The sequence below is a fragment of the Lepisma saccharinum genome, chromosome 13 (genome assembly GCF_977018435.1).
Source record: "Lepisma saccharinum chromosome 13, izLepSacc3.1, whole genome shotgun sequence".
NCBI classification, from domain to species: domain Eukaryota; kingdom Metazoa; phylum Arthropoda; class Insecta; order Zygentoma; family Lepismatidae; genus Lepisma; species Lepisma saccharinum.
This window is the reverse complement of record NC_139241.1, coordinates 9,612,691-9,637,990: the sequence shown is the minus strand read 5'-3', so window position 1 is coordinate 9,637,990 and position 25,300 is coordinate 9,612,691. Positions and strand designations below refer to the sequence as shown.

General features: G+C 38.9%; 1 protein-coding gene across 2 annotated transcripts in view; it reads left to right on the top strand.

Annotated features, from left to right (window-relative positions):
• Window positions 1-25,300, top strand: part of LOC145997164 (WD repeat-containing protein 48) — a 74,405-nt gene that overhangs the window by 43,064 nt on the left and 6,041 nt on the right. Inside the window, exons 9-12 of one of the 2 annotated variants that reach the window (XM_083133843.1) lie at window positions 6,853-6,955; window positions 15,657-15,819; window positions 22,441-22,632; window positions 24,310-24,505. In XM_083133843.1, the coding sequence (XP_082989969.1) occupies window positions 6,853-6,955; window positions 15,657-15,819; window positions 22,441-22,632; window positions 24,310-24,505 (654 nt within the window). Of the gene's footprint in view, window positions 1-6,852; window positions 6,956-15,656; window positions 15,820-22,425; window positions 22,633-24,309; window positions 24,506-25,300 lie in introns of both variants that reach the window. The other variant, XM_083133842.1, reaches the window with a different exon arrangement.

The following is a 25,300-nucleotide window of genomic DNA, read 5'->3' as shown; positions in this document are numbered from 1 at the left end:
CTCAGTTCATGAGGAAAATGCATAATTGCATGCATACCTTTGATTTTGGTGTCAATCAGCATGTGCGATGTATGCCTCAGTGAAAACTTTTTTGACTGTGTGTTTGTTGAACTTGAGGTGCTTTGCTAGTCTGGTACAGAGGCCTGCACGAGACCCGGAAGAAACCCATCCACAAGGGATCGTGCCTGCAATAATATGCAACACGCACGTCAAGCCAGGTGTTGGACGTTGCACAAGTGAGCTTCCCTCCACGGGCCTCGATGCCTGCCAGGTTTTTATCTTTACCCAGGTTCTAAGAAGTCACATGAGACCCGATGTACTTCCTGCAGTCAGACACGAGCACCACTGTCAGTGTTGCCAGCGGCCATTATATTTCACTACGCATAGAGACATTTGAATTTATACGCATAGAGACATTTGAGGTTGTATAACTGTTAGATTTTGTAACTTCTCAAGTTAGTTTCATTATTATGTCAAACCGACTACCACATATTTTTCAAATTTGTTTTGAAGGTCTTGAAATAGGTTTGTGTGCTTTGTTCATTTTAAGCCACTTTGGTCTTGAAATTGTAAATCTTCTCTTGGTTTCATTTTTGCATTGTTTCTTTGTTGAAATGTGTAAATAGCATTGCATGCTATTTGCACCCATCTGAAGATACAAGCTAACAATTATATTTTGCATCGTGTTACTATTAATGTCGTCTGTAGAACTAGATAAGTCGCAACAACGTGAATGAACGACGATTTTGTTGAAAGATATGACAATATATCAAAACCTTTTGTAATGTAAATTCTGATTTCATGTTCCATTTTATGGACCCCCTTGCTTTAGTGTTCAGCATCAGGTGATATCAGAAATGTAGCAGTTGAAAAAGTACTGCATTACACTTATATTGAGTATAAAATTCCCTTTGGAATGAAGTTTACAAAAACATAATAAGCTGTCTTTGTGCCATAGAGGGTTAATAACACTAAGCAAGTCACGAACAGTATAATTTTTCAAAAAGGAGGGGTAATATCTTGAGCAACTAATTCGGATATTGGATTGGAGAAATTACACCAGAGAGAAAATCTGGAGCAACAGTTTTCACAGTTGTTCGAAAATTAGTTTAATTGATTGATTTGGTGTTTTAAGTCCACTTTATGGACAGTAAGGTTAATCAGGACTGGAACTACAGTTTAAAGTGGGATCTGAACCACAATGTGTCTCCACCGGGTATCAAACCTGGGACCCCTTATTACAATGATGATACCACTGTCCCATACACTTTTTGCCACTTTTGCCCTCACATCATGCTAATGTTATGTACTTTATGTCCTTTCCATCCCACTTTTTGCACCTTGCCCCCTAGTTTTGGAACCCAATCAACACCACTGGGTGTGAGTGATAGAAATGTTTTCTATCACACAATGAATCTCTGCAATTTCAAATTGATAAACGTGATGAACATTTCAAGTGCTCCTGGAGCAGTGTACAATCTATTAGTTGGCAACAGTGACTGCATGACACGTGTATCTGGAGACTGTGCAAAACCGGAATGAGCCTTCGCTGCAGATAAGCGAGCTGGGTCTTGCAAGGCCTTCCAGTTACCCGTGGGCTTTCGATGCTTGATGGTTCAAGATCCAGGCATACAGTTCTTGCTCGCTCACCAGCCAGGCGGTCGTAGTAAGCAAATCTGGCCGATGTGCAGCACTCTGGTCTGGTAGTTGTGCATTAGGGTGGTCCTTATAATGGTAAGATAAAAAAATAAACAATTTATATAGTCTGACCCCTCAAAATTGTTCTTCGATGTAAAAAACAATGTGTGTAAAATTTCAACCTTTTAAATTAACATTTAGGGGTAGATCAATACGTTCAAAGTTTTACGTTATACAATTTGTGCAGCACCTCAGAGATGCCATTTTTCAGGCTCAAAATTTAAGTAATATCTTGCGATACTAAGGCGATGAAAGAAATTCATGGTGTTTTTTGTCACAAAATCTTCAACCTTCATATCACAGGAACTCTTGCCACTCAGCTGGATACGCCTAAGAGGTTCGTCGACTCTATTCCTTTCTTTAAGGGAATGAAGCATAGCTTTTTTTTTGAACTTGTGGACACAGTTTTATCAAAAAAGGCCAAACCCACAAGCTCCTCACTTAAATACCACAGATGACCTTCACGTTTCTTGCTGGCAACTTTAGAGATACCACCAGAATTAATCTTTTCATAAGCTCTTAGTTTTTGCAGTAGTTTCAAGCCATTAGAGGATGCTGAAATAGGAAGATGAGCTGTAAACCAAGCTCTCAGATAAATACACACAAGAAAAATGCAGATGTTACACAATCAGTTTTCTTCCAACATAGAGAGTTTGAATTGACGACGAAACATCCATATTTTAAAAGAATACAATGCCTTTCCCATCCATCTAGCATAATGGAAGGCCCCAGGGGATATAAAGTGTATCCCACGTGGAGGAACACCTCCCAAGAAGATAATTGCAAGCTCTAGAAATTCTCTGTAATCATCTCTTGACTTGTGTTGCCTCAAGTTGGTTAACTGCAAATTGAGTCACAGTGTCCTTGTCATCTCCCAATGCTGCCAAAAGTGTTGCATTATTGGTTGCACTTTCATAAGCTGATTGATCAATCTTATTCCAGGACTGTTTAAAACATTTAAGAATGGCTATATCGGGACCAGATGATGTACATTGCATAGCCTCGTTGAACACACTTGCAAGAATGAGTTCTAGTATGTAGTGACGACATGCTAGGTAGAGAAGGTCCTTTTGCAACTTCTGTTCCATTTCTGTGACCTGTGTTGCTTACTTGGTGAACCAGTCCCCACTCTTCAAGCAAAGTAGCCACTGCTCCAGCCTGTGCTTCTCCAGTACCTGACTGCAACTTTGGTACGCCAAGCAGCTGATTTACTCCTACACCAGACACAATCACTGGTAGTCGATCTACCTTATCATTCCCAGTCAGGTCTGGAAGAAGTTTCTTCACTGAACAAATTTTTAATGCATTCTTCGATTGTTATATACAACTGAAAGAATATCCATAATGGATACTCTTTCAGTTGTATATAACAAATTTTTAATACATCCTTTGATTGTCGAATTATTACTGGGTTGCCCCAACCCTCGTATATCATCATCATCAGATAAGTTCTGTTGTATGTGTTCATTAATGGTTCGTATTGATCTGCCAATGTAATGCGAATTGCACTCACCTGGGCATCATATACTCCTGGGTTGTCAAGGGGTGAGAGGAAATATCGTTTTCAGAAATTAGAAAATAAAATGCAACTTTTAAATGCTATTGAATTTAAAATTTTCAACTTTCATTTTTTAACTCCACCCTACTCTGCAATACACAATGCAAAGCAATCATGCACAATAATCCTACACTTTCCTATATCATATTTTGGAATGGAGGGAGTACCTAGGTATATTGTAACTACATATCCTTGATTCAAAAAAAAAAATTGTTACTTTTGAACCAGGAATTTCTGCCATTGAACCATTTATTCCGTTTGCTTTGCATTCAGAGGTTGTGAATTCAAATGTTGGACTCGGTTATAATTAATGTTTCAAATTGGCAGTATTATTTACCAGGTAACCAAGAAAGTTCATGCGGTTTTTACAACTTCCCGTAGTTTTCGTGGGGTAGTACGCAGTTCAGCCGCCAGGGGTACATGTATGTGTGATTTGCGGAAAGCTCATTCCTTGGCACGTTGGTTAACGTAGATAACAGGTCGCAGTCGATAGTTCGGGAGCAAGTATTCGCAGTGAACCATGGCTGTGTCGAATGCAGTAATCAGGGCGTGTTTACTGTATGAGTACAAGTTGGGCACAAAAGGAGCGGAAGCAGCAAGAAAAATATGTGCAGCATTTGGAGAAGGTACAATTAGTGAACGGACAGCGCAAAAGTGGTTTCAGACCTTCTCGAGTGGCGATGAGACACTGGCAGACAAACCTCGATCGGGCAGACCAAAATCTCTCGATGTGGACCAACTGAAGGCAGCAATTGAAGAGGATTCAAGTCAAACGTGTCAAGAACTCGCTCAACGATTTGTGGTAAGTGCTGAAACAATTCGTGTGCACTTGCATGAGCTTGGCAAATCATGGAAACTGAGTAAGTGGGTCCCGCATGAGCTGACTGCTGCGAACCGTCTCCAACGACTGAACATTTGCGCTTCCTTGGTCACTAGGAACAACAACTGTCCAATTTTGGACCGCATTTTGACGTGTGATGAAAAGTGGGTAATGTACGATAACAAGAAACGCTCATACCATTGGCTATCGTCAAATGACACCATACCTTTAACTGCAAAACCTGCTCTTCATCAGCGGAAGGTGCTGCTGTGTGTCTGATGGACTACGGCTGGGATTGTGCATTATGAGTTCTTGGAAAGTGGTAAAACCATCAACAAAGAGGTGTACTCCGCGCAATTGCAAAGAGTGGCCGAACAGCTTGCAAAAAAACAACCTGCATTAGTGAATAGGAAGCGTGTTCTTTTCCACCAAGACAACGCTAAACCGCATACAGCAAAGATGACCCTGGAGGTGATTTCTTCTCTCGGCTGGGAACTTCTGCCACATCCAGCGTATTCACCCGACATCGCTCCATCAGACTACCATCTTTTTTTCTCTATGGAAATCCATATGCGCAATCGACATTTCCAAACTCGCGAGGAGGTTGAAAACGCGGTGGTGCAGTTTTTTGCGGCCCTACACAAAGACGTTTTCAAACATGGCATCTACAGGCTTGTACAAAGATGGGAGAAGGTTGTAGAAGCGGATGGTGGATATTTTGCAGAATAAATATAAGGTAAACATATTTGTTTTGGACCTTTTCTTCTTTGTACTAAAACCGCATGAACTTTCTTGGTTACCTGGTAAATGATGCAAATATCCTATGCTTTTGCTGATCCTCATGGTGGTTCAACTGGTTTTGATATAGAAATGACAGCTGTTATTCTCCATTGCTAATGGATGATATTTAACTTCGTGTCACGATGCAGTGCACTTTTGGAAGAAATGGTTGAATACACAAGATGAAGTCCGGCAAACAGAGAAGAAAAAAATATATAGATATGAAACTGCATTCTACCAATTATAACTATACAAGCAGTCACCGCTTACCTTTATACTAAATCAATAGGTATATATTTAAGGCAGCAGGTACGCGTAATCATTCGGAAAAGAAGAAATTGCTTAACATAATTTCAACATTAGCTGCTTATCATTTTCCTTCATACGTGAAATCAGAAGCTCCCGAGACCTAAATCAACAAAATATTATAACAGTAAAATGAAATAATGTTGCTTAAAATGAATAAAAATCACTTGCTTTTTCACTTGAATACCAAACTGGTATGGGATCTGGATTTTCAGGTGTTGGTGCATTGCCATGTTCAAAGTGCTTGCTGCACACATAATGACCTTTGGTAATTTTCTATTTATGTGTAAATTAGAATGCTACAGGGAGAGGATTTTGCTTGAGTGCCAAATAGTTTTCATGGACGATGTAAGATAGCACATGAAGTTCAGAGCTTCATTGCTTGAGCAAATAATGCTCAAACAAGGTAAATGAGCAGTACACACTTGAAGCCTAGTAGCACACACATAATCGTAATTTGTCTGTCGTAATGGGCTCTCATGAAGTGAAAGATGCTGTGAAATTGAAACTTAAGTGAACATAGTCATCATTGGACTCTTTATCTCATGCCCTTTTTCCTTCATTCTTCTTCCTTCTCTCCTCTTTCTCTCTTGTCCTTTCCACTCTTTCTAACACCTTCTTCCATTATTTGTTTAACTTCAGTCCCCCATTCCAGTTCATTGTGTCTTCTTCACCTTACTTCTCTATTTCCTTGGCCTCCTTCAATTTTCTCACTATCATTCTCTTCTCCCTTCCTATCTGCTTAGCCTCATCTCACTCTATGTCATGTCTGTCATGTCCTTAGCCTCATCCCACGAGGTCAAGGAAATAGAGAAGAAAGGTGAAGAAGACACAATGAACTGGAATGGGGGACTGAAGTTAAACAAAGAATGGAAGAAGGTGTTAGAAAGAGTGGAAAGGACAAGAGAGAAAGAGAAGAGGAGAAGGAAGAAAAATGAAGGAAAAAGAGCATGAGATAAAGGGTCCAACCACATTTTAGATGGAAGTAAATATGTTTAGCCTTTTAGGTGAAAGTACAGTTGACAAGGGAAGAACTGATAGAATGTTCCAAAACAACTTTCCAATAGTCTGGAGGGGAGTAATGTTTGTGTATATAAATCATCCTGTTTTGTACCTTGTTACATTTGTACTTGGTGCAGAGTCTGAAGAAGACCTCGCTAGAAGGTTGAAACGTTACGTTTAGTTTATGTTTTATAATAAAATAAATTTCTGCCTTGGTCAGCATATTGAGTTTTACATATGTGTGTGTGTGTGTGTGTACAATATCACATTAAGATGATATTTGAGTGTATAGGCACGAGCATAGCATACTTGAGGATGGGAAACTCGAACGAGTACGAGTGAGTGTACGAGTGTAAATCTTTCATTCCTCACACATTTAACCACTTTAAACACTTTTCATGGTTGCTGTAGGGCTTCTGAAAAGGAAAAAAGTACCGATTCCTGATATGAAGATGATAATCATATCTTGAATCACTTCAGCAAAGACCATACACACAATGCTTACCCATCCGGCATGTTTTTAACGCAGGATCTGATCTGTTTGCAGGAAATATGGTGCAGTGGATTGTGCGGGAAGTTGTTCACTGAATATCATCCATTGGCTTTGTTACATTCCCGTAAGTGTTGTTTCAAAAGCTAATGGCTGAAAACAATTTCTGCAGAATTATACCATGTCGTTCTGTTTCAGATGCTCACTATCCATCTTGGCCAAGATGAGAACGACTGCTTCTCTGCGTGGGTATCGGCAAGGGAAGCAGGACTAGCTCCAAATGACACAGTGGACCAGAAAGGTTTGTGATCTGTATTAAATATTTTTCATGCTGTAAGGTTACTATTAAATTTTTATACTTGAGGATTGTGTGATTGAGTAATTGCTGTATGTGGAATCTATGGTGTTTTGTAGCTGATTGATTGTTTCTGCTTTTTCTTCTCTTGCGTCCCTTTTCTGCCTCTTCGACTAATCACCACACTGAGCATGAATGATAGTATGGAATGCCGACTAAGAAACTCGGAATGTGGTTAAGCATTTGGCCGTATGATTGGGATTGATTGATTGGGGTTATTTTACTTCACTTTCCTACCACTTCTAGATAATTGCAAATATTGCTATTTACTTTGACATTACGTGATGCCCACACACTTCCACCAGCCATTTATGAATTTCCATACCGGAAGTCCCACGTGCCCATTCATTGCGAACAACAGCTCACACTTCATTCTTTGTCCATGATTGCAAACACATCTGTTCTCCATGTGGCCGGGCACACACTTCTCGACTCTACCTGTCTTCAACACAGCAGTACGCTGGTGCCCTCTGCAATTAAAAGATCGTGCATCAAACAACAAAAGAACAGGGTGGCTACTCACTGGGAATTCTGGGAATTATGCTTGAATGATTGGCATGGATTCCGTGTGAATTTTTCTTCGTAGACGTGGAAAATTGCAACTTTTATTAATCTAGATCCAATTGAATATGTACATATTTATGAATGCCTTGAGGCACGTTTTTCACAGATTAGCTTTTATTTTTGTTGAAGGAAAATAAACCTGCATGGAAAATACAGTGGAACCCCGATTTTGCATTCCCGGTTTTACATTTTCCCGCATTTTAAATTTTTCAACTTAGTCCCCTGAAAAATGTAAAACCCAAGGTTCCACTGTATAACAGAATTATCTCAATCCATTTTCTTTGAGTCCTTTGCAGAATATACTATCTGACAGATGGAAGATTATTGCAAGATAAGGCATCTTGAAGCTGATTAGTTAAATTTGAGTTTGAAATTCTGATGCAATTAACAATTTTTAGTAGTTTAGTATATCCCGTAAGATTTGTGGCTTGTGTTCGTAGATATATTTCGTGTCTGAGTACGTGAAATGGCAAAATGTGAAAAATGACAAAAGACATAAATATTCGTTTTCCAATATAGTGTCGCTATTGAAGTTGTTTACACAAAAACATCTAACTAACTATTTTGAAACGGATATTAATTACTCAATTTATTATTAAGAAAATATACAATAATAATTGGAATTTTTGTACAATATTAGAGCCCGTACACACACAACGTTACGGACTAAACTTTTCAAATACGCTAACATACTTACTCGTTTCCATTCTTCCAATAATACACTCCTATTTTCAAAGACATTAAGAGTATTGAGGAAACCAAAACATTGCCGAAGGTCACGTATGTGAGTGTACAAGACGTGGCCACGTCGAAATGCGCGAGTCTAATATATTTAGCTCCAATCCCACCACTCGCTGACATAAATGTTCTCCATGACGGAAGGCACGGAGGAAGAAAATGCCCAATTACGACCCCCCATGAAATCGTGCCGAGAAAATTAAGAAATCGCTCAATCGGCCCTTTCTTAAGGGTCAAAATGCCCTTTTTTCACATCCTTAGCAACCCGTTTCCATGGTGCTTCTTTTGCTCACATTGTTTGATTCATTCCTCATTGTCTAGCGATAATGTTTCTCACAGATCAACAACAACACATATGAATCAACTTCTGGTTAGAAAAGGTACTTCAAACAAGGGGGACATCTACATAAGGAGATTCAGTCCAGATACAATTAGATATTGGTATCCTCAATTCGAAAATATCTACATCGTGGTTGTTTTAATTAAATGCTTAGAGGTATAATAACAAACAATTATTTAAGAGTTTGCCATTCTTTTGTTGAACATGGAAACGGACGTTCCTAGGGGACTTTAACTTTATTTTCACCCCAAAAACTACTGTAAGTGAATTATGCTAGACTTTTCGTATTTCAGAATATTAGCGTCAGAATTTATTACAGTAAAGAGGTAGGATTTTGAGGGGAATGACGGAAAACAATAGTTTTCAATTACGTTTAAAAATGTGAAAATGACGAAAGATATAAATATTGGTTTTCCAATTTAGTGTCGATGACTAACTATCTTGAAGCAGTTTTTACTTACCCAGTTTATTATTAAGAAAATGGACAATTAAAACATTTTGAATATTTGACCATATTAGAGTTCATACACACATAACGTTACATTCAAAACTTTTCAAATACGCGAACCACGTCTGCGAGTGCACAAGACGCGGCAAAAGGCCACATCAAAAGTTTGCGAGTCATAACATATAACCAATCAAAAATCTTCATGCTTTCTGAAAATAAACATACGGGAAGATATTTTTCTGACTATCCCTTTTAATATCACTATGACAGACACATTGTTGTGCCCGTTCAGGAAGGCGAAAGTTAAAATAAAGCACATTAAGCCCTTTGCTAACAAATTCTACTTGAAAAAATGGGGAGAAAATATTACAAACTTCTCCCTCCGAAATCCAGAATGCCTGCAAACTCTGCAGAGTAAAATTTCTGAATCTGGATTTAAAATTTTTCAGATTGCAGAAAGTTTTGGCCATCTCTAATAGAAACCGCAAACTGACCAAAGAAGTGTGTGATCTTTCTTCTTCCCTTCTCTGTTCCCTCCTAATAAACAGGGTTGGAGAATTGACAACAGGGCTTCACCGCTACTGATTGGATTTTTGTGTGCTAGGCCAGAATCATTCTGGTAACTCCCTTCCGCAAGGGAAGGCTCAGGCCAAAACTCAAACCTAGAACCTTTGGTGACAAAATCACAATCACATCTTCAATATATGAAGATTATAATTTAACCCTTTCCGGATAGGACTGAGACTATCAAGTATTCCCTGTTTTTCAGGAAATCGTAGAAAATATGTTGTTAAATGTGTTATTAGTTAACATTCTTTTCTGAAATCTACACCATAATTTATTTATTTCAATTAATAATTTATTTCAATGGTGCCTTCTTGCTCCATAAGATGAAAATGGTACCTTTCTGCAACTAAATTATGCTTAGGTTTTAAATGATCCACCAATATATATTTTTTTATTCCTCTTTACTTATTACTAGCAACAGAATCTGCAGTAACGAAAATATCATACAAATTTCCTCCACAGACTGATTTGTTTTTCATTTGGAATGCTATTAGCCAAAATGGTAGCGTCGTCACCTTGTAATCAAGGGCTCCCGGGTTCGATACCCGGTGGAGGCACATAGTGTTTCGAATCACACTTTAAACTGTAGGTCCAGTCCCGATTAGCCTTACTGTGCATAAAGTGCAATTAAAACACAGATTTGTTCAAATCATTCCAAGTGTGAGTCGGTATTACCTTTTCCCATGTTGAATAGTTTCCAAATTTGCCCTTTAATCTCATACATAGTTGTCAACATGGTAACCATGGTAATATAATAATACACATAGATACTAATTAGAGCTGAGGCGATAACACCCTTTGCCAATACCGATGCCTATACCGATACCAATACTTGTATAATTCCAGTACAAAATAACAAATGCTAGTTACCGAGTCATACTAACTCGTCATCACTAGGCACAATTCTAGAAATACATTTGGGGAGCCAGTCCGAGCCAAGCATCTCGGGAATATAATAATAAAATTGTTTCTATTTATTACGTTAATATAATTATTTGTAATAATGTGAGAATTAATTAATTAGTACTTAATTTCTCTTATGCGTCTGGAATATTGTTGTATGTAACCGCAGACTAAGAAACGGAGGGAAGACAATGCTAATACTATTTTGTTCTTTCTATCGTGACTAAAAAATATTGTTATTACATAAATAGTAAAAAGACGGTATAAAATCAGAGATAAAAAAGCAAATATTCATCATCTAGCTTACGTGTAGTTAAGACCGCTAAAATTTGTGAAAAAAAAACAACAGTCATGCCAATGAAATTTATGTCAAAGAAGTAAAAAATTGAATATTTCTTGAATAACAAAAAGAATGATGGTACGTCCATTTGATGAAAAGTAAAGTTCCAATAAATATTTTATGTACATTATTGTAAGTACTGGTGTACATAAATCTTTCGAGGGGCCTCTTGATGGTGTCGCCGTTGCCTTGTAATCCATAGATCACGGGTTCGATACTCAGTGGAGGCACATAGTGGTTTGGGTCCCACTTTAAAATGTAGGTCCAGTCCCGATTAGCTTATCTTTCTTAGTACTGTTATTCAAAGCCGTATGTTCCCAATCTAATCTCGGCGGAAATTGATTGATTGATTTGATTTATTTTACTTTGCTCTTTGTGCCACTTATGGCTAATTTGCGAAGATGGGGATGAGTGATGATGTGATGAAATTGATGAATGGACACTCCCAAACATCCAGGCCCAGGCTGGGATTTGAACCTTGGCATCATAGCGAAATGTGCTAACCACTCTGCCACGGGAGCCAGATTTCGGCAGAAATAAATAGCCATCATTGGCCGATACCGGCAGTCACATGAAAGACAGAAGTGAAGAGGATAAGTATAAATTGTTGATTCCCCTTCGCGCTTGAACGTAGATAAAGCAAAGCTATTTTCACAGTGACCTTCATCCTTCTTTTCCAAGAACTCTGTAACTACCTGACCCGGAATTAGTGCGGCGGGAGTTAAAAACATCCACCTATCTTACCACCAAGAGCTTCAAGCAAGAATTGGCAATAAATGGTTTATTTCCCACAGCGTTAACTAAGCAGTTACATGACTTCATGGTCATGTTTGGGTTCAGCTTTCACTTGCCCATGCCTTTCATCTTGCCATCTGCTTCCAAGTAGGGTGGGGGTGTATGATTCTAGGAAAATCTATGGTACTTCCTGTGCTGGTCTCCCAATCTGTCACAAGGAAGGGTGAACAAACTTTTAAAAAGGACAAATGTTGAGACGAGCTGTTGCCTTCGCCCGCTCTTCTAGCCACAGAAAATCTTTGGTATCGGATGATATTGGTAAAAGAAAATCAACCGATACTCGCCGATACCACCGGTATCGGCTCAGCCCTAGTTCTAATTTATGTAAAGCATTGCTTTAATCTGTGTCTGGAAAACATACAGGTTTACACAACTCTGTATTTTAAAACAAACAAACAAAAAACAATTAGATCGTCGACCTATGAAATTATTTTAACATTCTAGATATTTCATAATCTATCTACTACAAGTGTTCAGAAAAAGTTTTAAATTAATCTATAAGCTAGGTCCAAATAAACAGCAGATTGTAAATGCTGAATTCGCAATCACCTCATAAATTGCTAATTTTTACAACTGTGAATGCATATTCAAATACGTTTTGTAGTGTAGTCAAAAGGTGACATTGTCCATCTGATGCAAAATGTTTTTTTCTTGTACAGAATATTTATACAGTCAACTCTCGATTCTACGACCCCGGGTATAACGACCCTCTCGAAGTAACGACCCTTTTCGCCGGAACCGTGAAAAATTTAGAAAAAAGTTGAAAAATTTGGGAAAAAAGTTTAAAAAAATTGAAGGAAATCGGCCGAAAAATGCGTTGTTTTTTTTTCACTCATTCCCTTCACAGCGCTCTACCGCTCACAATTGGGTCTGAACTAAAAATAGACACCACTACACCATTTTGAGTGATATCCAATCACTTGACTTCTGCCCTTCCCTCCCTCAAGAGCACCAATGTTACTCCGCACCCGATGGCCGCTACCCAAGCCAGGCTTGTTTTGCCATTCTTGCTCTTGGATACGCGAGAAGAGAAGATCGAATGTGCTTCGATGTTATTTTAAATCGACCTTGACTTGTTTCCTTGTTCTGAGAGCTACCGAAAACTTGGGGGGGGGGGGGGGGTGAGCAGACAGAAATGACCGCTGGATTTGCAGTCTTTGCTATGTGTATGGCAGATCTCATCGATAAATTCACCAGCTTGAGAGATAAGGTCGCAGGAAGGTTCCAAAATACAGACGCGTGGCACCTGGAAGTCTGTCCAGCTCTGACCTAGAGTTCAGAAGGTTCCGACAACTTCCGGTAACCGCTTTCATTCAAAACGTGTTCTTTTTCCCCTGTAACACGTCATAAAAAAGCGAAACTGTTAGAGATAATCAAAACCACATGGGCCAACTAAAGATCGTCAACCCACTTAATGCGTTGTCATCCAGGTTTCCATAAAAGTTTACTTCGATTTTACGTGCATCATAATCCCACTTCATACGTTTTCCTAATTGTGTCGATGTCGTAATATCTGCCAAAAAAAATGTTCCGTTGGCTGACTGACTTCTCCCTCTTTTCCTGTCAGCAAACGTGGAGGGAGGGGCGATGCCGATTGTTTCAGCCACGATTTTCTTGCTCGTGTGTGCACACGGGTGGATTACAGGCGAGGGTGGAAGAGGATCCACCCCTATTCCTTTCCTTTGACGTCTGAAATGGGGCAACCAGTTCTGGATACATTCTTGAAAACGGACAAAAACCATAGAACAAGTAAAAAAAAGTGCTTCCCTTTCCCCAGCTCATTCTCCGCCACTGGTGTGCACGGCAATGTTGATAATTGCAGAATTCAGGTCCTATTTTTTTTAATGCTGTTGTCTGCATAGCAAATATTGCCCGTATTATTGTCTGTTGAATGGTAAAACGTAAAGCAAGGGTCATTTCTTTTTTCTTTACACTGCTGTTAAAAGTTCAGTCTTATTTTTCTGTTCCGCCACCAGTTGCTCGAACTTCCAGCCCGTCTCCTTGTTTTTACCCTGCACCTGGCGCCAGTGTTTTGTCTAGCGTCTGCAAAGCTCTTGCTTGCTGATAACAGCAATGACTCAGGAAAAGGTTATTGTTTTGAATCTCGCAAAGCTGTTTTGATTTGACGATAACGAAATTCGATCTCCAGAAAGGAAAACAAGAGTTAAAACAACTTCATGTTCTGCGCCTTCTGTTCTGATAAGCAAAACTGTAAATTTAACTCCCATCAACATTTTCTTCAGAACCATTCAGGAAAAAAAAAGTTAAATGTAGGAATGTTCGCTGAGACCGATTATAATACATTATTCAAGTGGAAAACTTTTGAAGGAGTGGGTGTTTGACATCGAGAATAGTCCTAAATCCAACATTAAATCGTCGATTAAGGTGAGAGTAAATAACGATCTACCATTTTGATACGTGAAAATGCGCAGTTTCATAAAGCTTGTTTTAAGTTCATTTTATGCTGATGGGCTAATCGGGACTAAATATACAGTTTAAAGTGAAATCCAATTCCAAACCCGAATGATTATCGACTGCGACCCTGTTTAATGATGTGTCCTAGAATACGCACTGAGTGAAAACAGATCGCAAGTTGCGCGTTTCCTTTTTCACGCTGGATTACAATGCAAGTCAAGGTAGACCCGTATAAAATCCAACCTTCATTCTGCCAGATATCTTCCGACTTTTGCTGGCGCCAGTCTGACTGGTGTCAAGATTCTTTGAGTTTCGCTTGCAATAAGCGAGAGATTGTTTTCCTTTCCATAGGTCTCACTGCAAACGGGTTTCTCATGAACTAGAATGGTAAGAATTTCCTGGGAGAGCAACGACTGTGCACAATTGAAAGAAAGTAACATTATTTTAAATCCTTTTTTATGAAAACGTTTTCATGTTCTATTTTCCTTTTCACAACACGCGTCATGCGCATAACAGGTTGTATAACTACCAGGATACATGGTGTTACCATCTCCTAGGCATCTTTATGTCCGTTTGAGCTCCGTTTAAGCTGAAAATTGGTGCAAATTCCAATAACAACCCCTTCGAAACAACGACCCTTTTCCGAGGAATTGTGAAAGGTCGTTGTATCGAGAGTTGACTGTATAAGTTATTTGAGGTGACCTTTGCATCTCCAAACATGCTTAAACACTCATTCTAGCATGCTACAGTCTGCATCATAATGTACTCGTAAATAGCATATAATTTTAAAAAATCTTCCTTAATCCTTAAATGCCAAGCATGTTTTCAGCAGGATGTTTAAAGTTGTGCAAGGTTTTTAATAAAAATATATAATTTGGCAACTACGAATGCTAGGTTACAAATTTTAGCTCATTTTTTTAGTACTGTCTAAGCTACAAGCCTATGGTAAAACAAAAAAAAATCATTTACCAAATAGAAAAAGAATAAAATTAAAGGAAAAAAGTCTTATTTTTTTGCAAAATATGAATGTAGGCCACACCAATGCGTGAAGGTTCAAAACAGTGCTGCATGATGTGTGTTTCATTCTCGTGGCAAGAATTGCGCACTTGCTGCTGATATTTTCACAGAAAATAAAGAAAATTCTAATGTAAAAGATGCAATTTTTTTTGGAGGGGGGAGAAGTTGCTACTACTCCTTCCAAATATATCCATAATGAAATTGTTACTAATTACTAGTGGCATGCCTCAAGGTGCATGTAGTACTTTAAACATGCATCTCTGAACATTACTTGAGTCTCGGTATATTCTGTGAAAATAGAAGTGACATAGGTGTCACATCTTGGCATCTGAGAGTTAAATAGGCCAAGCACAGGCTGAACATTACGCAAATACAGAGTTTTTCATTTCGCCCCTCAGAAAAAGAATGTAGTGGGATAAGCTTACATCAGCATCATTACATCAGGTGCACAGTGACTTTTTGTTCGCACAGAGCAAGGTCTTAGGATTTGGTTTTTGATAAACTGTTGATTGTTTTACAGTGAACTATGGAAACCTGCTGCTGCAGGCTCTGCTGGAGCACTGGTGGAGGCCCCTGCAGGGGGAGGAAGATGCAGAGAGCCAGGGGGACCAGCAGGGACCGGCTCAGACGCGGGGAGGCAACGAGTACTTCTCAGTTCCTGGCCACACGCCGCTTATTTTTAGGTCGGTGAGAAGAGTTAATTCAAAGTCTTCTGATACTGATAACTGCTTTGTAGGATGTAGTTTTTATTTAGTAAGGCTGAACCAATACCAGTGTATTGGATGGTATGAGAATTAGAAAGTGTCAGTAAGGTAAAGTTCCCCATGCGTATATCACCATGCCAGGAAGGCACATTTTTAGGGGATGTGCGGATAGGGCCTAGAGGTATTCTAACTTGATCCATTGCCTGCCCGCGACCTGCCCGGTCTAATGGTAAGAAATACCCACCCCTCCTACCCTGCGCAGCTAATGTCTTGAACCAGTCTGACCGCCCTGCATAGAGGAGGGAGTTTACGTGCTCACAATTCTTTATGAGAACATCTGCGATTGGAGGGAAGACAGTGTTTATCACCTGTGAATGATCCGAGGCGTAGCTGCCGTGAAAGGAAATGGGGGGGGGGCATAAGATTGACTACAGGTCCTTGAAAAGTATAACTCCTAAAATTCAACAGGTAGTGTTGAATATATGAAAATTTTAATTTGAGATGCGTTATTATTTGTAGTTAGGTTACACGCAAGGAGCACGTAAAACATTATTACTAATATAAAAGTCTGTTACTCAGTTTTACTCGCCTGTTTGTGTTCTGGGCAGAAGAAGCTGACTAGGATGTGTTGTGACGCTGCTGCTTTAATCCAGTGTTGCAAAGTTAGTTTTTTTTAAAGAACAATTGACTTACACATATTTCGCTAAACAGTAACTAAATTATATGTACAGGTACTCATATGAGAAAGTAACTCGCTCGTTATTTCAAAAATTACCAAAATGCTTTGCAGTTGATTTATTTCTACATGATATAATTCATATATAACATGTTTTATTAATTAATTGCACTAAGGACCATAAAAATTTAAAAATTAATTAGTTTTCATTAAATTACAATTAATCTTGTTAATTTTTAAACAACATAAAATTCAAATTATCCTCCAAATATTAAAAATCAAGGTTAATATTTTAAAACTTTCTTCTCTCTCTCTCTCTCTCTCTCTTTAAGTAGCCACACTTCTGTTAATTTGAATCAAAGCTATCCAGGAAGATTGTCAGAGTATACATGATATTCTGTCATGTTCTAAAATGAGTACATTTGGGCAACAAAAATATAATATATAATTGATTTATATATTAATAATACAATATAATTGTCACATATAAATATTCAGACAAAACTGAAATTGTTGAGCTTCTTATGTTTCAGCATGCAATGACACAATTTTTTTTAAAAAATGACCTAAAAATGACACAAAATTTTAAAAAATTACCAAAAAATAAAAAAAATGTAAAAAATGACCCCAAAAAATTAATTTCTTCAACCTGAGGAGGGTGTTCAGGATTTCTGTACTAGTTAGCAATGTCTACGTTGCAGCGGTTAAAAGATGAAATGTCATCAAAATCCGGGCCCCTGCAATTACGAACTTCGGAATATACATTTCTCTTGGTGTGCCCCCTCCAACACACACCCTGCTTTAATTCCCTGACAGTACGTAATACTGAAACCTTCTTGCCAAGCTGATGGTAAAAATAAAAAAAATAATTAATGCCGAACTTACATTAATGTATACTGTAGTATGTTCAGCAGCCGTGGTTAACTTTACGTGATCTTCATAGAAGTTCATTCTCTTTGTGTTCTTATGAAGAGTACTCAAATCATTTCATAGAGAAAAACACTGGATGCAGCTAGTTGTTGCATGTGACTACCACCACCTTGCAGCTCCTGATTTACCATTCAGTTATGATAAGTCGTGGAATGGGGCACAGCGTGCATTCACTGTGAAAGCATATTACAAAAACAATGATAGTTACATGTCCGAACAGTATGTATTTCGGAAACAGGTATTTGAAAGCAATGGACTTAGTGATTGGATCCGGGAAGAGGAGGTGCAAATTCCTGTAGCCATGCTGCGGTGTGATATGTAACCTGCCCAAAAGACTGAGAGAGTGTGGAGTGTAGTGGAGATCGTCATAGTAATGTTAGTTTAATAAATCCAAATCACAATGTAAGGATTGTATTTTATTTTCGTATTTCTTCTTCAATGAAGAAAGTCGTTCATTTTGTCTTAACTATGTATGTTTTCTATTGTGTTTTGGGTATTATTTATGAGCCACGTTGGTTTAGTCGGTAGGGCATCTAACCACCACGCGTAAGACCTGGGTTCAATTCCCTGGGTACATGATCTAAGGTTGGATCTGTCTGGCCTTGTTCCTTCATAATGCAGCTTTGGGGCTCACCCAGCCTCAAATCAATGGGTACCTGGGCTAATGGCAGAGATCGTGAATGTGTGACACCTTACCCCCCCATCCTCTAAATATGTTTCAGGGCATGGTGCTATGTGCATGGGGAAATTTACCTTACCTTTACCTTATGTATTATTTTGTTTTTAGTGTGGAGTATTTAAAATTGCCCGATTCATTGCCACACCCTGTAGGAATCAATATTTTGTACAACTTTGTATTATTAGTTTTCAAGCATCGGTATCACTATCAGTGGGAATCAGTATCGATTCAAAAGTGGTATCAGGAATGCCCTAGGATGTCATAGTTCAAATAACATTTCTACCTATCCAGATTAAATAGTAATTACAAAGCATGATAAATTAACCGAGAAACAGGTGTCAACTGACGTGGAATTCCAGTAATTATGCCAGTATTAGTAAAGTCAGTAATTCTAGATGAATGGACCTTATTAGTGGTGACGTCCCAGCAGACGACAGAGCAGTGTTGAGTCTAAACAAAGTGATAATGTATTTTTCACCTTTTCAAATCCATTGAAATTTCCATCGGAAGAGGTGGCTTTAATTATTGTGACAGCAGTTATGAAACAAAATGTGTATCATACATCAATGCAAAGATGAGATTTAGGAGAATATGTCTATATACAAAGGCTGTCGCAGAGAAAGTGAGACAGATTTTTTCCTGGCTTGGTAACACTGCCTATGGTTTTGGCACTAGTCGCATCGTGTAGGATACTCATTCTGTTTCCGTAGCAAGTTGTCACATGTTGCGAAACCACTTTAGTGAGCAGCTGTGTTGATTTACGTGGAACGTGTTTAGTTTACCTCTCCAGGTTTTTGTGTATAACATTGCTTTTCGCGATGAGTATTCAAGATGAACAGCGACATGCCATAAAATTTTGTTGGCGTTTAGGGAGAAATGCTCCGGAAAAATATGCAATGTTTCAACAGGCATATGCCGATCAAGACAGACTGAGTAGAGCCACAGTGTACCAATGGCACAAGTTGTTCGAAGATGGGCGCGAATCAGGCACTTTGCTTCCGCATCCTGGATAAAGACTGTCCCGTGATTAATGAGACGCTAGTGAATACTGTTGCAGCAATTATTTGTGATGATATGTCTGTGTGAATGCTAAGTGCACATTTGGGCATATCGAAGGACACAGTCCACCGAATTTTGCGTGATCATTTGAAAATGAAGGAGGTTTGCTCTGCATGACTATCAAAGAAGTGATCACCACAGCACAAGTTTTCTTCAGTTCGCTACCTGATGACGAATTTTCAAAGACATTCACAAAGTGTCAGGAGCGTATGGATGCTTGCTTAGCTGTCAATGGTGCATATTTTGCAAAAGATGTACGTGTACTCGATATGGCTGATTCTGAATAAAAATTTTGTGGTTTGTAATTTTTGTATTTCATTTCAATGATTCTTGGAGGGGTCCATGTACATGCTTGTCTTTTATTTAACTGCTACGCAGACACGACATTTTGACCTATTGCACTCATTTTGGTCTCAATCGGCAGCTAATGAACCAAATTTTTACGCTGGTACATTTGCTAGCCAATGGAGGTCGCTGTTTTCCTGTACAGGAATTAGTCTCACCTTCTCTGCGACAGCCTTTGTATAACACATACCTTACTGAGACTAAGATAGAGAATAACTGGAGTAAGAAAATCATGAATTTTTATACAAAATCTAGACATTCCAGTTCCGAAGCAGGCCGAGCTCACCCGATCTCAAGTAGGTCATGCTGCCGCTTTGGCTGATGGGAAACCAGCAGGCTGCGATTCCGGATCGGACATCGTTAGGAGCTTTCGCTTTACTCGCTTTACTCTATTTCCTACTCCATTTATTCTTTACATTCTCATCTGTAAGGTATGTGTTATATCTAGATGCATTCTCCGAAATCTCATCTTTACATTGATGTAGGATACACATCACAATTGTGCTTCATAATTGCTGTCACGATTCTTAAATGTAACCCTTCTGATGGAACATTCAACGGCTAGAGATAGGAAAAAACACGTGGTAGATTTGTTTGGACTCGTGACGTCACACTAATATGATCCATTTACATATGCAAAAGCTAGAAAATTTTGACATCTTAATTTCAGTGGCACCTTTAGAGCATTTTTTTTAAAAGTAACTATCAGTCACAGGTACAGTGTGTTCAATTAAAAACGGGACTGCACATTGACAAGTAAATAATTGTGTTCGTTTGCAGTGGCAACCTGATGCCTGCCTTGTTATCTTGAGAAAGCATATGGTGGGGAAGGGAATGAAAGCCTCAGATGAAGAAGCTAGTGTAGTGAGTCAGGTGCAGGGAGCTGCCATTGGGCCATATTGTGTGTGTCTTGATTGCTGTCGTTAATAATAATACCCCTGGCTCAACAGCCTACATACGGACTGCTGGTCTCTCACCCGAGGTGGGAGATCATCCAACCAACTGTGGAGTGACGTGGTCAGCACAATGAACCCCAAGTCTTTGTCGTAGGTTTTCATGACCGTTTTACGCTACTCATTCTTAGCTCCCCAATTTCCTCACAATGGTGGGTGGCCACAAGTCGAAATCTCAGGAGAAAAGTTATCGTCTTTCCCCAGGTGACTCGAAGCTGCGTCCATGCTGCAGCCAGAGCCCAAAGCATGATGCCCTTAGACCACACAGCCACAGGTTAAACCATGTGGTTCAGTGTAGAAGAAGGTGCTTTTCTATTGGAACATTATTTGAAGAAAATTTCTAATGTACAGTATTGTGCAGAATTTTCGGCTAAAGTTGGGAAAGAAGTACAGGGTAACCACGATTAAAGGTTCCCTACCCAGAGACCTCTGGAGTCCGTTCAAAGCAATCAATTGTGCTGAAACTTGGTATAGAGGCTACGGAGACCACAGCGAAGCGAATGCACTTCCAAAGGGTCATTCATGTTGGCAGGGTGCATGCAACACTGCTGTACCAACATAAACTCAAATTACGGGTGGTTGTTACTTGAGCGCCACATTTCAAGCTGGTGGTGAAAGTTTGAACTTTTTCTTCTTCTTCTTCTTCGGCATTTGCTGCTCCCCCATGCTCTCCATAACATTTATACCAAGTCTCAGCGCAATCTATTCGAATTCTGCTTCAAACAGACTCCAGAGGGCTCTTGAGTAGGCAACTTTAATTGTGGCTAGCCAAGAACGTAATTGCCATCTGGAAAACAAATTCCATGAAACTGGGTCTGTCTTGGACAGGCAACATATCCAGACGAGGTCTGTTTTAACATAATATGTGTTGAGTGATATTCAGGTGGCTCCTGAGAACTCTTGTCACAAGTCTTTGTGGCAGTTAAGCCAAGAACATTTAAAACTTTGTGTATATTATGGACGAACTCTCAAAATACAAGTTGATGGAATCAGCATTTTTCCAAACGTCTGTCCTCTTCCAAAGCAAATTTCAGAGTATTAGAGGCGAGGTAGACGTTGCATGAGTTCTTACAGTCTTCAATGTATATGACACAACAATAAAATAAAATCAACCTTTGTCGAGTTTGCCCTTAATATCTGCAACACCTTATTTCCGTAGGTTCCGCACTGCAGTGAGGAAAATGCTGAAATACTGTCCACATAGAATGCAAGTTTTCCATGTACTGAAACAAATTGACCTTGTTAGGATTGCCAATGGTTTAAGACCTTCATTTGTGGGGACAATTCCATTTTTGATGCTGTTTTAAAATGATCACTCTGTATTGTGGTAATGAACAAAATCAAACATTGGATCTTGCAAGCTACAAACTGCTTCATAACAAAAATTTGTCTAGGTACTTTACACTGCTCATTATTCATCTCTTGTGTTGGAAAATTATTGAAAGTTTTTTTTTTCCTTAATTCTTACAATAAATACCCATAGCTTACTTTTTTTTACCAGTAATAGTCTAGTTCCAATTAAGTTAGTGAGTTGATATGTAGAAAATCAATGTCTAGAACATAATATGTGGACAGCAACAATGTATTGTTTGTAGATAAATGGGATTACACTAACATGTAACCTGTGAACGTGGCAAAGACTGAAGCACAAAGTATTTGCGTAAACATTAATTTGGCGACATCATTATGGAACAACAGTTTTTGTGATTACATTCTTTATGTTTGTGTAACTATGAACATTTGATGTGATATATTCAGTACTATATTTTTGGTTCTAAATATTTTTAAATTGTTTCAGTTTTCAAGTATCGACATTGAAATCAGTACCAAGCCAAAGTTTTATCCTTTACAGTAAATTTTTGCATGTATATCTAAAGCTTTTATGTAGAAATATGTATAGGTATATGAAGAATTGTTCAGGTTGTGGTCATTTGTGGAGTTAGTTTGTGTGTTAACAGTGAGGTGGGCGGACGGACCCTCTACAGGCTGCTGGTCCGAGATGCTGGCGGCGAGACCGAAGGAGTCCTCCTGAACGAGACTGTACCTCCATGGGTTGTTGACATCGTCGTGGAAAAGAACTTGCCGAAGTTCATCAAGATTCCATTTTACCTTTTACCTCATGCTTCTTCGGGAGTCAAGAGTTTGAAGAAGTAAGTTTCAAGAACTTTTCTTTTATTAAAATATCTCACACAGGATATTCATTTGCATATGTAGTTACCAGACAAATCGGTTTGTTATTTAGTGTCATGACTAACCTGTAAGGTGGAAAAGCAGCATTATTCATTGCACTGAGATTTGTAGATACAGGCAATAGGGAATGTAATCCCAAAATCCTTCTTTCTTTCTTTTGCCCTGAAATTATGAGGCTACAAGATTCATATTATTTCAGTATGCATTCCTAACATATTTCCTGCATGCATTTAAAAAATATATGTATATTTCAATAAGAATATGTGGGGGCACATATTATGGTGAAAAAAAGATCAAGATTTCACTACAAGAAACTGGGCACATTTCGGGATCAAAAGTGGTATATAAAATGACATTTTGGTGTTAAAATGGTGGATAAAACCATAAATTTTATTTAACCACACTTATTACACAAAGTAAACATTTCCCTTGTAATAGCACATTTATGTAGTTATCAAAGTATTGAGTTTATTCCTGAATGAAGATGTCTATTTTTGCTTCTCACATATTTCCAGCAGAATTAATCAGTTTTCCATGATTTGCATAACTCCCAGGATAAAAGATAATTCATACTACAGAAAGTGTCGTGTTGGAAAATAAACTCTAAATTTCGTCTTTATTTCTCATTTTGCAGTTCATTTTGCATTATTTTGTGACAAAACAAGGTAGGAAAACGCACCTCACATCCCTCAAAACCTTGAAACTTTGTGCTACTTCACATTTCCTGTTTTCGTTCAAAACAAAATGTGCCTGTCTAAGAATATGTTAGTCATGACCTGTGGTCTGTAATCTTTGATTGTTGATTTCTTTGTGTTTACATAAGTCCCTTTCAATTACTTTATCGCAGGTTAGTTTGACCTGTTTGGTCTGATAATATCGCAATAAAATCATCTCAGAAAAATTATGTTAGATCATGGTTTTTTTTCTGTCACAAGGAAAAACATATGAATATTTTCATTTTTCAGTTATTGTTTACTACAATATTTTTTTTCTTTTTAGTTTCAATAAAGAAAGGTATGTAATGAGAATATGGGTAGGAATGGGACAGATTAGTCGGTACTCTGGCAGTATCAGCTGATACAGCCAATTCGATGTATTGGTAAAATTACCAATAATAAGTATCGTATAATTCAGGGTAATATTTTGTCATTTTGTTATAATTTTTATGTATGAGGCTCAGTCAATAAATAACGAGGCAGAGGATATTACACCAAAACTATGGTAGTTAGAAATGGGTCGATGGGCCCGGAATGGAGGTGCAGGTGTGACGAAACTGATTCCTGCATGATTTCCCGCTAGATGGTGTTACGCTACCTGGCAAGGTATGCGCAAAGGCTGCTAACCGAGCAGCGGCCATGTCCAGTCATTCAGTGTTTGGAAACACGCAGATTCCCCTCCACCAAAAAAGTTCAAAACCCTCCACACTAGTGCCGGCAAGGTCATGCTTTCGTTCTTCTTCAATCGCAAGGGACCGTTCCTCGTCGACTTTCTGTTACCACTTCTTTCAAATTCCAACCACTAGATGACACATGCGTATTGTTTTCTGTGCTACTGGGTTGGTTCATATCTAATATTTATTTTCAGAATTGTTCTGAAGGAAACTATACTTTGCTTAAAAATTAATTTTGTTTGACCAGGGACCGACTGATAGCCAACGACTTCATCCAGGTGCGGAAAGTAGCAGAGCATGTGTACGAGAAAGTTCTGGGAGCAGGTTCCGAGTCGGGATCAGTGGCTGGCCCTGGTTCACCAGGAACGGAGCGTCCGGACCCCGACAGGCAGGAAACCGGTTCCTTGGCAGAAGACCGGGTTGAGTTACTATGCAATGAACAGGTTAGTACATAACCTTGTTGTAGTATGATGCATAGGTAGGGATCTTGATTTTTTGGTGTAATTTTTTTCTAAAATTTCTTTTATTCTTTTTTCCACAAGATTCTAGTTTCTATTTTAACACACTTTCATGTGCACCTCTGAGCAGGGCACCGCTCGTTTAAGCCTGCAGTAGTTGCACTGGTGCACTTTGTGTGACACCATTCTATTCTTAATTTTTTTCAGAGGTGATAGGCACCCCTGTGCCACTCACCCGCCTATTCCTTCAATGGAATGTCTGTTGTCGTGTGCTGTAGTCGTCTTTGTTATGTCTCCAGTTGTCCTTCGTTCGTGGACTCTTGTGTCAGGTTGTCTACTAGTCCGGAAATCCTGGAAAAGTCATGCAAATGTCAGGGAAATTTGCTTTTTTTTCTGGAAAAATGAACATTTTTGTGGTAGTGTACTAAATGAAGGTTAGCAAGAAATTTTAAATTTGTTGTGGACTATGCTTGGTATTACCAGTAGTTAGAGTAAAGTTAGGAAAAGTAAAGTGCTCCCCTGTGCTTTTGCACCATGCCATGAATTTGTATAGAGGGTGTGGAGTTAGAGCCCCACACTTTCTCGATCACGGCCGAAGGTGGGGGGGATGTGATCAGCACCATGCCCCTGGCTGCCTTTACCGCCCCTCCCCAGAGGTTCCTCCAGGTACCCACTTTATACGATGCTGGATGGGTGCCGGAGCTGCTAGAACAGGTGGAAAACATTTCAGTTCTCCCCCGGCTGGAGATTGAACTCAAGTCTCTCACATGGTAGTCAGAT